The sequence below is a fragment of the Suillus subaureus genome (genome assembly GCF_016647635.1).
Source record: "Suillus subaureus strain MN1 chromosome Unknown BJ212scaffold_1, whole genome shotgun sequence".
NCBI classification, from domain to species: Eukaryota; Fungi; Basidiomycota; class Agaricomycetes; order Boletales; family Suillaceae; genus Suillus; species Suillus subaureus.
Genome location: NW_024538557.1, coordinates 2,548,722 through 2,562,397, shown reverse-complemented (window position 1 = coordinate 2,562,397; position 13,676 = coordinate 2,548,722). Strand labels below are relative to the sequence as shown.

The following is a 13,676-nucleotide window of genomic DNA, read 5'->3' as shown; positions in this document are numbered from 1 at the left end:
GATCCAGAGAAGAAGCCGTCCATCTGGGCCTACAACCCATCCATCTTCGTTGACGGCAACAGAGGCTGGGATGGAAGGATCTTGCAGAAATGAGGAGGCGGAGCAAAGAGCGTGGGTTAGATTAGACGACAAACGTATCACAGGCGCTGTGAAAGAGTGGTGCTGGTCGAGAAATTCTATATCCCACACTCGGATGGTCTTGTCGAATGAACCAGATACAATGTGCTTGCCGTCCAATGAGATTGCGACAGACATAACGGGTTCAGTATGCCCTCGGAAAGGGGCACCCACTGCCTCGCCGGTCTTCATATCCCATACCCGGATCGTCTTGTCGTATGAACCGGACACAATGTGGTGTCCATTTCGTGAGACCGCAACAGACATAACCCAGCCAGTGTGCCCTTGGAGAGGGGCACTCAATGGCTTGCCAGTCTCAATATCCCACACACGGACAGTTGTGTCTTCCGAACCAGACACAACACATTTTGCATCCGGTGACACTGTCACAGACCAAACCTGGTCAGAATGCCCTTTAAGAGGGGCGCCCGATGCCTCTCCCATCTCCACATTCCACACCCAGACCGTCCCGTCCGCTGAACCAGATACAATGTACTTTCCATCCGACGAGATCGCTAGAGACAGAACCGAGCTACTGGGGCCTTTGAGATGAATACCAAATGTGTCAGGAGTGTTCATATCCCACACGCGGATGGTGTTGTCGGATGAACCGGACACAATACGAGTTCCATCTGGCGAGATTGCAATAGTGCTAGTGTGACATTTGAGAGGCGCACCCAAAACCTCGCCAGTCCTAATATCCCACACCCGAATGCTCGTATCACGTGAACCAGATACAATGCGCTTTCCGTCCGACGAGATTGCAACTGACTGAACAGATGCAGCGTGCCATTGGAGGGGGGTGACTAATGCCTTGCCAGTCTCTATATCCCATACACGAACTGTCTCGTCATCTGAACCGGACACGATGCGATGTCCACCTGGCGAAATTGCAACAGAGTTAACGGAGCCAGTGTGGCTTTCGAAGGCGGCAGCCGATGCCTTGCCCGTAATAGAGTTGGCATCCCACACCCGAATCGTCTGGTCAAGTGAACCAGACACTATGCGACTTCCATCCGACGAGACTGCAACAGACATAACCAAGGTAGTGTGGCCTTGGAGAGGGGATCCTAATGTCACGCCAGTCTTTGCATCCCACACTCGGACCGTCCGGTCATATGAACCAGATACTATGCGATTTCCGTCCAAAAAAAATGCGACTGACCCAACAGGGCCAGTATGACCTTGGAGGGGGGCACCCAATGCCTCGCCAGTCTCCATATCCCATACCTGGATTGTACTGTCGTTTGAACCAGAGATTATTCGTTTCCCATCCGGTGAGATAGCGACAGATAGAACAGCGCCAGCGTGGCCTTGGAGAGGGACGCCTAATGCCTCGCCAGTCTCTATATTCCACACCTGGATCGTGTTGTCTTCCGAACCAGACACGATGCATTTCCCATCCGGTGAGATTGTGACAGACAAAACCCTGCCCGCATGTCCTTCGAGTGGGGTACCAAACGCCCCGCCAGTCTCCATGTCCCACACCCGAATTGTCATGTCTTCCGAACCGGATACGATGAGCTGCCCATCCGGTGAGATAGCGACAGACAGAACAGAGCCGTCATGGCCTTGGAAAGGGGATCCTAATGCCTCGCCAGTCTTCGTATCCCACACCCGGACTGTTTCGTCACATGAACCTGAAACGATGCGATGTCCATCAGGCGAGAATACGACAGACCCAACATCGCTGGTATGGCCTTGAAGAGGGGCGTACAATGCCTCGCCAGTCTCCGTATCCCACACCCGGATAGTTCCATCGTATAAACCACACGCGATACGTGTTCCGTCTGGCGACATTGCAACCGAAGCAACCGCGCCATCCATGCGAATTGTCTTTTCTATCTGAGGCCAATTTTCGATATGGCCAGTAACAATGCGGGGGGTGTAAGGAAACCTTGCAGCGAACTTTTCAAATATCTTCGACTGCGTCGGAGCAAACGGCAGAGCGGACAAGTACAAATGCGGAGTGCTGCGTAAAATAGTGGCTGCGAAAGTTCGGACGAAACGCAGGGTATCCCTGGTAGCGTCACTAACATGCGCAAACTCGGCATGACCCTACAACCACCTCATTACTCGTACGAATTCATTGGACAAAGAATGAGCTTGAGCCACGCACCGAAAACCAATCTGCAATAGATGAGAGGGTCGCTACCGAGCCACCGAGGCTTTTCATCAGAGCCATTGCTTCCAACCACCAAAGAAGACGCTCTCCATCGAAGAAAGCTTCAACTTCCTTGGCGAGCGATGATTCGAAGGACAAGGATGCCACATGGGTGCCCCAGAAGCGACATGAGTATGATAGCTCCACCGAAATGGACCTCTTCACTCGTTCTGCGAAATCGGGAACAGCAGAATTTGGCAAGTATGAGCTCTCCAAGGAGCAGATGTTGAACCGAAGCCCGTGCTCTGAGTCCATGACCCGAAGCGAGACAAAGGCAAGATCTCTCTGTACTAACGAAGCATCAACGAAGAAGCCATGACTGCGCGATTCGTCCGTAAGAAAGTCGTAGAAAGATGCATGGAGGGGACGTATGGGAGTATGAGAATCTGAGGTGCCAGTCAAAAGCGAGCCCAGTGGCCCGATGACCCGGTCCATTTTGTAATCGCAAGTCCCTTCGGGAAAATGCAGTCGCATAGTGGTCAATGCAGACATGGGGAGTGGTTCCAACGATACAAGAATTTGCCCCATCACAGAGCGAAATATGGGAATCCCTTCCTCGCGCTCGTCTTCTGGCATGATATCTGCCAAAACGCGTTTATACATATCATCCAACAGACGTGTTCCTTTTGCAGATATTCCAGCAGCCACAGCATTGAACCGACCCTTTGGATCCATGCCGATTCTGTTAGTGCCCTTGATATACTCGCAGGTAAGACGAGCCCATTCAAACAGGCCGTCAGATTTTTGAGCGAGCGCCTTGAAGTGCGCATCGTTGAAGATGTGACGCAGATCCTCCAGCCTGTGGGAGATATAGAGTTGAATGTCAAGTTCTGTGGATGCAGACGAGACGTCATCCAGGGAAATATGGCGAACATGTGGCGCGGCGTGCAGAGTGTCGTGAATGTCTTCGAGGGGACGGGAAGTGATGAGAATACGGAAGTTGACTGGGAGTTCGGCTAGTTGTGAGGTGGCAGTGCTTAGTTTGCCAGCGAGCAAACGAAGAATTTGTTCCCGAGAATTAGCTTCACCACTCTCATCCAATGCCTCGATGACAATCAGGACGGGTGCAGCGATGGCTTTTGAGGCTAAGCTTGTTGGTCTGACGATTAGTTCCTGCCATTGTTTTGTGATATCTGGAGTGCGCTTGAGTCCGTCGTGATCACGAACTGCTTGCGCCAAGGCTCGCCGCACAATAGGGTTGCAGTCCGCCAATTCCCTTGCGATGGTCGTGAATATTTTGTCCTGACGGCGATCTGCTTGCCGAGTACGATCAAAGCAGAAGCATGAGCCAAGACCACCATTTTCGATATACCAGTTGGCTATTGTATGGGCAACAGCCGATTTACCCTTGCCTGCTGTGCCAGACAACCACAAGACGCGTGAAACGCCCCCCTCGGTACTGCTGATCCAACTCTGAATATCCATCAGAAGGTCCTGCCGAGTATTTGGCAAACAACATTTGGACGTATTTAATCCGGCACCTGTTGCGCACTCCATGCCGAAGAGGTCCAGACTCTCAGCTATGCCAGAGGTCGTGGAATGTCAGACAAGGCTGAAAGAGAACTAAAAGGGTCTCCTACCCATATGGTGAACGATCACAACAGTGTCACGAGCCGCGTGGTCTCGGAATTGCTGCATAAGACTGTCGAGGACATTGTTGTAGTTCTGGATCGTGGCGTCCGTTTCGTCAAAAACGTGCTTGCCAAGTCGTATCCCTATACAAGCAGGCAACATTGAGTCCCAGGAGACGGAGCAGTGGGGTCAACTCACAGGCGCTCTTCGTCTCAGAGTAATGACTGATAAAATCAGCGCACTCCAGTGTCTGCCGTGCTATCTTCCCATATATTGCTAGCATGGATCGAATCTTGGTCAATTCCTCCCCGTCCGTGATGAAGGTGTAAACTTCAGATATCTTTGAGAGCAGACTGGAAACAGCGACATCACGGTCTGCCTGATCGAGAATCACCTGTTACCGAAACTTTGTGAACCTGCGACAGTGATGAATGAGAAAGAAGGCCTACCTTAGACGCGCAAGTGAAAATACTCAGTGCCACCTTCGCGTAGGGATGGACCTGCGTGTGAATGTTAGTCACGACTCAGGTACAGAAAAATGTATAGGTGGCTGTACATTTGCGATCTCGTTGGCAACGGAGTTGAACGTCTTCAGAGGTCCAAGAAACGCGGAGAATGTGTCGACTGTATCAGAAACAGATTGTAGGTTTTTTTCCGCTGAAGAAGTGTGTTGGACTATTGTTGGGACCTGGCCGATGCCTGTAAGATCTTTGGTAGCATTGGTGATTCTTTCGCTCACAAACTTCGGGTCGAGATGTTCAGCCTGAGTATAGACGTCAGTACATTGTCAAAAGAGACGGATGAGAATATTCCGAACTTCGTTGGTCGAACTTAATTCCACGATCCCTGAATTAGAAGATTGCTCATAATTTGGTTCGAGAGTGGGAGCGGTGAGATCCTGCAAAAGCGATTAGTACCAATCATGGCACATGGGGCAAACTCATAGTTGAGATTGCATATACCTTGGTTAACTGAACGGGTTGGATGTCCTGTGGGCTGGAACTTGCAGCCGTGTATTCAGGGTTGGGAGATTGTCCAGCGCTTCGAGTGGAGCGCTTAGGTCGCCTTGCCAAAGAACTTGCGAACTGACCCTGGGAGTCGTACATGAGACCCATTCCCCGAAGGTGAGAGAGAGGACAGCTGTGATTATTAGAGATGATGTAGTTGTAAAGATGAAGGTTCATACATCGTGACTGGCTGCCCTCCTGCCTCCCCCCTCAACCAAATGAGAGTCTGGATGACTTGGCTTCAACCATCTCCAGCGCGTCTTTTGAGGAGGATTGTTTTCATCCATCGAGAAAGTGGGAAGGATGGCAGAGTGTGCGTGTTAAGAGCAGTCTTAGTGCAAGTGGAACTAGAAGGGACGTGGTGGATAGCAAAAAAGATCGACGGGCGCCTGCTACATGTCTGCATGTCTGCAGTGACGGTTGTTTGTATGAATGATGAATATGCGTTCGGAAGCGCCTATTATCGATTGGCCAGACTACTAATAGCATGCTGTATCGAAGGCTGAAGCAGGTTAATCGGGCAAAGGGAAACCTCGCCATCGTCCGGTGCAAATATTGGGGCAGCGGTACTGAACAAGTGACAGTACTTTTTGAAAGGATTCAGAATATTATCGCTAGTCATCGATGTCATCGTTCGTCGTCGATAGAGTTGACGCTCGGCACTCGCGCACTTGCCCGATGCCCGCCTTTATTACTAGATTTGTGCATGTTTGAGTGTATCGCCATCATTTAGTGTCGCCCTCCTTTGGTGGTGGTTCGAACGACGGAAGCCAAGCGATTACTTGCTGCGCTATAGTTAAACCTATGCGTGAACATTGGCCGGAACATTTCTCCTGAGATAAGGACCGAAGTTCATCGTTGGTGTCCAGTTCCCGCAGCTGATGATGAGCTCGGGGACGGACTGTTGGACGTGGCGGATCAGAGTTTGGCTCATTGGTTTACTAATAGCGTGAAAGTATATGGAAAGATGATGGGCTTCACGATTAGAGGCGTCGAGGTGAGTTGGTGTATTCAAGTTATCTGATACTTGATTCTAGATTTGCAACATACTTGTGCGTTTATGTGCGCTCGAAATCCGCGACAAATCTATATAACGTTTACTCAGAACTCGCAGGGATATCAAACGCCTAATCTCCACAACATTCCTTCACACTATTAACGTCCCAAGGGAGTGCTTATATAGTGTTTCATCTTTGGAATCTCCAATCGCAGTATCTCAGCTCGCACCCAAAAATCAGTACCTTTGCCTGCACGTCAACCATCTCAGATTATGGTCACGGCGCGCAGTTGAAGACTTTGTACTTGAACATCACAGGGACCACTTGCTATTTTGTCCCCCAATTCAAATGTCAACGTCCGTGTTTATTCCTATGACGTTCATGAATCTACGCTCGAGACATGAAATATAACACTCTATCAACGGTCCTTGACTTTACTGACGAGTATCGATGATCCTCTGGCTCAGCGTATTTCCCTCGCAGGAATGGCTATCCCCACCTTTGTGACGAACTATGTTGCCAGCCCCGCAATCCGCAAAGTTGTTGATTTCATCAAGTCTTCATCAAATTATTAGCGGATACCGAAACTTATTAACTTTGCCAACATGTCGCTGACCTTTTTCCTTTTTATCTGCTGCAGGCCAATATTGGTGTTTTGGTCAACGTTTAACCCGCCGAGTTCCAACGTTCCGTTGGCTGTATCCTATTCTATCACTCGCCAGCTCATACCCAAATAAGCAACCTCTGCGAGATTTACGCGATGTTCAGTAAGAACGTTTGACGTTTATCGACGTCCCACTAGCCCAGCATGACGGGGCTTATGCACAGTCCTGTATGTTCGGAATGCAGTTCCGACGTTGATCTATTGCGCTGAATATAATAATATTGTGATTTTGCAACTTCTAAGTAAGCTCCTGGTACAACAAGATTTGTGCTGTAATGAGTTCGTGCAAAGCGACGAGAAACAGAGATGCATCTTTGTGCAAGAGTGACTGAAAGGAAGAAGAAAAAATCATGACAAGCGCATTGAATCAACGGACTTCCAAGACCACGTCCCAGCGCTCCAGCCAACCCTTCTGCACGAGAGCAGTCTCGAACTCAAGCATGAGCCTCCGTTTACGCCATCCCTTGATACCCAGTTCGTCGACGCACTGTTGTCTTGCTATAGGATCGTATGTAAGCTTGGTTGATAGTGCGGCGAGCGTATCAGCGTATGCAGCTGTTGCATTGGTGAGCGTCGATAGTTTGAAGCTTGGAGTGTCATTTACTGTTGCGAGAACGTCAGAAAGGCTGCTGGGGAGACGGTGGGCCAGGAAGGGGATGAGACAGAGGATGTGCTTCGTACTGAGGAAGGAGATGTGATTGGAGAGGGAGGTGAATTCCAAAGTGGTGCGAGAACCTTTGGGAAGCTGGATAGTAGCCAGGTGCGTGAGTGGATGGATGTCGAGGTTGATGACGGTACCATGATCGGTGGAAGGCGGAGGTGCTGTTGTAAGTGGGTGAATCAGCCAGTCGATATGTTGTGCGCTAATGACTGCGAAATTCGAAGAATCAACACCGTCATGACTCTCCATATCTTCAAAGACGAGCATATATGCGTAGGAGTAGAAGGTTTCCGTAAGGGCAAGAGCGCATATACTCACCTGAGGCGTTTACACGTAACTTATGAGTACATCAGGGGTCGTTCAGCGAGCGCGTCGGTGACGAATACAAAACGCGAACACGCACCATTCGATCCAACCATTCTACCCACCACTTCCACTCGACTTTCAGACTGACGGAGCAGCCATACGCACGGACACCCTGATCTATCAGGTCCTCAAGGTCGTATAGAGGATCGCGAAGCTCGATGACGCCATCGCATACGTCCTGCAGGAACATGCTTAAAGGGACAACTATCCTGGATCCGGTACGATGATTGGAGGTATGTTTGACGAGCTTGATGTAGCGCGCGGGCCAGAGAGAGCAGCTTGGGACGAGGACAGTTTGGAGCGCTTGGAGGGCCGTGCGGGCGCGTTGGGAGTCCTTCGTGGGTGTGCGGAAAGACGTGGTCCAGAAACGGATGACGAAAAGTAGTACTAGGATGATAGCAATGAGGATTTCGAGAGTCTTGTGGTTCCAAAGATCGTAGGACTTGATGAAATGGTCTTTGATGGCGATGTACAGAGAGCAGATTTGCTGAAAGTGCTGAGAGAGGCGTGGATACGCGTCGTTGAATTTGCTGCACTTTGCAGGAAGAGAAAAGACATGGATTGACATGGTAGAAAGACGAGGCTGTTGAGGACGCGACGAGAATTCTCTTCGCACGTACTATTTTCGACAGCGCACTCCAAGTTGAACGTTCGAACTCCGAAGTTGTACTGGCGTACGTGCGACTTACTAGTAGGAGGTTTTGTACAGCTATGGAACGATCTCATAAGCTACTCAGTACTCGGCCAACAGGATCACGACCTTTCTCTGGAGAATGACACACAATGGCTGTATGTTGTTCTCTCGAAATGGAAGATACCTGGCGTACGGCCACGGCCAATTACTTTGTGAATAGTCATAGGCATAATTCCTGTATACTCCAAAGTGACAAGCTGGGGCACGAGCAGCACGCTTGCGACGTCACCCTGGTATCCAAAATATGTGATTGGCATGTTACCTGGATTGAGATTCACGGAACATGCGCGACGAGCCAAAAGTGGTGGATAGGATAGTCCCGACTGACTTCAGCTTCACGCTAGGATGGTCCAGGTATAGCGTTGACAGCCATTGCTACACATCATGCCAGTTGATGCCGATGGATGTGCAGCAATCCATTCCACCTTCATGAATGGCAAGTACTTGGCACCTTGAAGTAGGTGATCCGAGAAACACATCTAAGATGATATGCTCCCAACAGAAAAATAACCCTCGCTGCGTCTCTATAAGATAAACAGTCCCAAAAGGAACCGAAATCTAGAATGTACTGCACCACGTTATCAGTCAACGCATCCATTACAGTATGACCCACCCGCCCATACAACGTGAGTGTCGCACGCGGCCAGGCGGGGTCTTATGTATCGATCTGACATGTGGTACATCTGGGATTGCCTTCTGTTGCTTGAATGAAGCGAAGAAGGGAGTATGATGGAGCGTGTCCTTGCGAACGTACCACCGAGCCTGCTCCCAGATAGAGCTACGTCTAATGATCGAGGAAATGTTAGCCCGGGGATTCCTTTTGGCAGGATTCTTCCGCGCGGGTTTAGATTCGTCAACAGTGCAGTGACGGACCATGTGGTGCTCCTGCCGTGCGCCAACACCAGATTATTTGATACTGAGGGTCAGTTGCGCCCGTCCTATGACGATAAGACATGATCATCAAGATATCAAAGACTTGAATACTACCGAGATTGCAGGTACAAGAACGGACCCTCGATGTTTGGCATTCAACACTGGCAACATTGCAACCGAGTGAGCCGAGGATTGCCCGCGGAGTATCTTTCGATCTGAGGTCACTTTGGGACATGGCCAGCAGCAATATGGGAAGTGCAAGGATTTTTTTCGGCGAACTCTTTAGATATACTTGAATCAGTTAGAGCAAAGGACAGAGCGGACAAGTATGAATGTGGAGTACTGTGCAAAATCAGCGTCACCGACATGTATAAACTCGGCATCACCCTATGTCCACTCCACTACCCGTCAGAACCATCAGCCGAAGAATGAGCTCAAAATACGCACCATGACCCAACTCGCAACAGACAAGAAGCTTCCAACTGAACACACAAGGCCTTCGTGAAGAGCCAGTGCTTCCAACCACCACAAGAGGTGCTCTCCGTCGACCAAAGCTTCAACTTCCTTGGTGAGGGACGGTTTGAACGACGTAGTGCCCGCATGTGTCCCCCAGAACCGATAGTTCAGCCGGAATGGACCGTTTCACTCTTCTCTCCAAAACAGGGAAAGCAGAGTTGGCCAAGAATGAATCTTCCAGAGAGCAGGATCCTCTGCAAGATCCAGTCTGCGCCTTCGAAGGTGTGACAGATGACAACTGGAACAAAATCATGATAAACAACCAGTAATTTAAGGCGATGCGCCATACCTCATTTTTAATGGCTGTTCTGCTGGCGCCCTCCTGTGAAATCTGAGCAGCTTGATTTCAGCTATGGCACTTTGGATAGACAAGGCGGCTGTCACATGACTATGCAGAGTGATTCATATCAGGAACATGCCTGTGCAAGCGCCCATATCATACTGGAAGGGCTGCGGCTGTAGAGATAAGTAACAGCACCCGTAGTGTTCGGGCGAAAGCATCCAGGACAGGTGACTCCGGTCGGTTTCTTACGGTTGCAGAAGCGCTCAGTGACAAATTCGAAGATTTGAAGTTGACTCACCAGCGTGATTGGTTGATCTCAGACAAATTTTTTTCCACTGCTGGCAAATGATATAGATTTGAATGGTGTTTCTAGATTCTGGAAATTGGAGACCAGCGATGACGCATCCAGAAACACGGCGTTTGCGGTGACAGCGGCATCTTCTCCACCAGTGAGAATACTCACTTCTTCATCAGAGAAGCCTCGGGCGTTGAAAATAAACTTGGGAGAAAATGTCCTGACTGAAGGCACACTACTAGTGGTACGTCAACGGGGTCTCCCAGATTGACTTCCTACCGTGACATACCAGAATTTAAATGCGTTCCAGTCAAAGTTCCAGGGAAAAGGATGCACGCCAGCTTGAACATGAAGATATGGAAGGCGGCAGCAACGACCACCCAAGTAGTACTCAAAGTTAGTGCCGATCAATCGCCCCCAAGCCAGGCCATCTGCAACGATACACAGGGCCAGTCACCGCCGATGAATTGGATGAAGCCGCCTTTATTTGTACATGCTTGGTTTATACCCCGACGAGGTGATCCCGCTTTTATAGTTTCACCTCAACAAGTATCAGCTGCCCAAGTTTTCTGAGACTGCGCTCGTCCTGCGCTCGTCCACAAAATCGGGCTCCCCTTTGCTACTGTTTCTACGTTCAACATGTCGTCAAAGGCGAAGAAACGCCAACGCGAATCTGAGGACTGGGATTATGCTGATCTTAGTGGGCCTGACCCAATGTACAAGAGGACAGCGCCGGCATGCATTCCTGCGTCATCTTCCACAACTTTCAGGGTCAACACCACCGCCAAGGGCCCCGATCCGAATTTAACGTCTTATAGCTCTACTTTTGATAGCAAGGCTCCTTATAGCTATGCATACACCCCTCCTGGTACTTCTGTGATGACGATGCCATCAGTTCCGTATTCTTCATACAACTACAGCTACCCGTACTCCCAACCGACCAATCCTCACGAGCAGCCTCAGCCTCCATCTCAAGAGGCCCTACCACCTCCCGTCAAGAAACAAAGGAGGAAGAAGAAAGACCCTAATGAGCCTGCGCCAGAAAAACGCGGTGCAATGTTCAAGAAAAAATGTCCGCAGAATATTCTCGATCGCGTAGATAGGGTCATGTCCCAAAGGTAACGTGTTCCTCTTGTATTTGGTAAAACATGTCATCGATCACAACCAAGATTTTTCATGGTTGACAGGAAGCGTATCGGCGACGAACTACGTGAGGAGTTCAGCGTGTTAGGCTCTACAGGGAATGTACGTGCTCCTTTATTCGGTCGTTCAATACGCTCACATCAACATAGGTGTATACTGTCATCATCGACAAAACACCATCCTGCAACTGCATGTCGCGTTTTCTTTCGCTTTCAATTAGCCCCTGACTCCGGCGTTTGACAGGTCCAGATGCCAGTAAGGGTAATCACTGCAAGCACATAGTAAGGCCGCTCTTGCTTCCAATCACATTCATTTCTAACCATCTTACGTTAAGTTGTTCATCTTTTTGAAAGGTGCTCGCAGTTCTATTTCCGCTACTGCCCCCGCAAACGACTGAACCTCTCTTACAGTTCTCCAAGTCAACCAGAGCTCCAGCTTGTGGTACCAAAAGTCAATCATCACGTCGATATAGTTTTCACCGCTCAATTATCACTCTACAGAGCACTTCTCACCTCCGAACTTCAAGAAATATTTGCGCACGCGCCTCCGGCACCCAACTCTGTCATTAACCAACGTGTTCGCGATGCATATGCACGCGCAACTGGCAAGGCTGCTGCCCCATCGGAAGAGTCCGAGCTTGTAAAAAAGCGCCGCGCACCTGATCCAGAGGACGATTGCCCCATCTGCTACGAGAGCATGCATGGCGCAGACGGGAACACCCTCATCTGGTGCGAGACTTGTGGGAATGCCGTGCACAAGGAGTGCTTCACACAATGTACGCGTCGTTTACTTACTACGATTGAAGCATGGGACTGATGTATTGACATAGGGGCTAAATCCTGTGGACACAACATTACTTGTGTCTTCTGCCGTTCCCCATGGGTCAACGTTGGCACAGGTGGGCAGGCCTCCGGGAAGGGAAAGGCATCAATATCAGAGGGATATATCAACCTCGGTACTGTTGCGGGTTTGAGTCAAGAGCGCGATACCAGCTCCTGTGCGTCCATTTCCACCATCCTTCCGATCCCTTAAAGCTTCTGCATCGTTATCCTCTCAATCACGGGCGCCTATCTCATCTGATTAATTCTCGCTATAGATCATCATGGCTCCAGGCGTGGGTATCGGCACTACGGTTATCAAGATTATGAAAACCTGTTTTAGACAAAAGACTGGGTTTTATCTTTCATGTGTATCCGTGACCCGGCCCCTTGATCTATCTGTATATTTTTTTCCCAATTTTTGTTCCCTCAATTTTATCACAGTACAACACCATTTAAATCTCTTGCAGGTCTACATACGATTGCGCCTTCGAGCTGCCACCCTAATCGTTAGTGTACATGTCACCGATCGGTTCTAGTACTATTAGTATCTTCGAATCCTGACTCCCGAATCATGCCTGCCTCGAGGCGCTCGAGTCAATCGCTTAAGAGGGTGCGTGTTTACTGATTGCTTCGTTTTCTGATGCACGTGTATGCGTTATCCAGCCACATCGCCGGGTTATCCCATGTCGCGACTTTTTGCGCATGTTTAGATGCAGGCTAGTATTCCCAAAGTCTCTTCAATACCAGGAGACATTGGGCAGACGTGATACTATTACTCAGCCAGTAGTCATTCATTGACAGAACTGAGACAGCGATGTCGGGAAATTTGTCCCTCCTGGCATATACCTTGTCCTCCGCAAAACGTACGAATTCGTCTTGCAGCGCTTCAACATCATTCAAGACCACAGGTTCCGTATCATGCAACTTCTGCACGACTGCCAGCACCTGCGGGAGACACTCCCCAAAATTATCATTCTGAGGCCTAAGGACGACCTGCGCTGGAGTGATGGGATACGTGCTGATGTCCCTCGTGCGGAGCAGCGATGAGATGAACATGTCACCTTCGATGCGCAATGGTGTGTCCAGATGGGCGACACGTCACGATACGATGCGGATGTAAACAAGGCAGCCTGAGGCGCGGCTGGTGGGGATGAGTCCGACGCGGGGAGCGCGTGCTTTAAATTGTGCAAATCCTGCAATGTAGAGAGATCCTGGGGTGAAATTTGTGTTCAACATGTCTTCGGACGAATGTGAGATGTTGATGGCGTGTTTTGATTATCGATTGAGAACGGGTTGGTTCTGCAAGTGGGGGATCGCAGGTTTGTAAACCATGATTGAGTCAACGGTCTACTTCGGTGGCGCCTTCAGGGAAAGCCTACTTTGGTACTAGTACGTACCCAGACTAGCCGAACACTCTTGGCTTTCAGATCAGGCTGGGTCACCGGCCGTGTCCACGTCGGACCAGAATGTCGGTAAATGAACATATGCTTGCTGTATAGTAC

General features: G+C 49.7%; 3 protein-coding genes across 3 annotated transcripts; 1 reads left to right on the top strand and 2 right to left on the bottom strand.

Annotated features, from left to right (window-relative positions):
- Positions 1 to 6,727: 6,727 nt before the first annotated feature.
- Positions 6,728 to 8,204, bottom strand: BJ212DRAFT_1313501 (uncharacterized protein). Its single transcript, XM_041334091.1, has 3 exons — positions 7,587 to 8,204; positions 7,502 to 7,520; positions 6,728 to 7,434 (listed from the first exon to the last, which is right to left on the bottom strand). Exons 1-3 carry the CDS (start codon positions 8,115 to 8,117, stop codon positions 6,890 to 6,892), a joined length of 1,095 nt encoding a protein of 364 aa, XP_041200458.1. The 5' UTR covers positions 8,118 to 8,204; the 3' UTR covers positions 6,728 to 6,889.
- A 770-nt stretch (positions 8,205 to 8,974) lies between these two features.
- Positions 8,975 to 10,160, bottom strand: BJ212DRAFT_1313497 (uncharacterized protein). The gene is made up of 4 exons (XM_041334090.1): positions 10,052 to 10,160; positions 9,922 to 9,990; positions 9,564 to 9,870; positions 8,975 to 9,512 (listed from the first exon to the last, which is right to left on the bottom strand). Exons 3-4 carry the CDS (start codon positions 9,716 to 9,718, stop codon positions 9,338 to 9,340), a joined length of 330 nt encoding a protein of 109 aa, XP_041200457.1. The 5' UTR covers positions 9,719 to 9,870; positions 9,922 to 9,990; positions 10,052 to 10,160; the 3' UTR covers positions 8,975 to 9,337.
- A 557-nt stretch (positions 10,161 to 10,717) lies between these two features.
- Positions 10,718 to 12,638, top strand: BJ212DRAFT_63751 (uncharacterized protein). The gene is made up of 8 exons (XM_041343715.1): positions 10,718 to 11,328; positions 11,380 to 11,455; positions 11,503 to 11,542; positions 11,597 to 11,634; positions 11,688 to 11,706; positions 11,764 to 11,803; positions 11,854 to 12,128; positions 12,183 to 12,638. The coding sequence occupies exons 1-8, from the start codon at positions 10,850 to 10,852 to the stop codon at positions 12,383 to 12,385; spliced, it is 1,170 nt and encodes a 389-aa protein (XP_041200456.1). The 5' UTR covers positions 10,718 to 10,849; the 3' UTR covers positions 12,386 to 12,638.
- Positions 12,639 to 13,676: the final 1,038 nt, after the last annotated feature.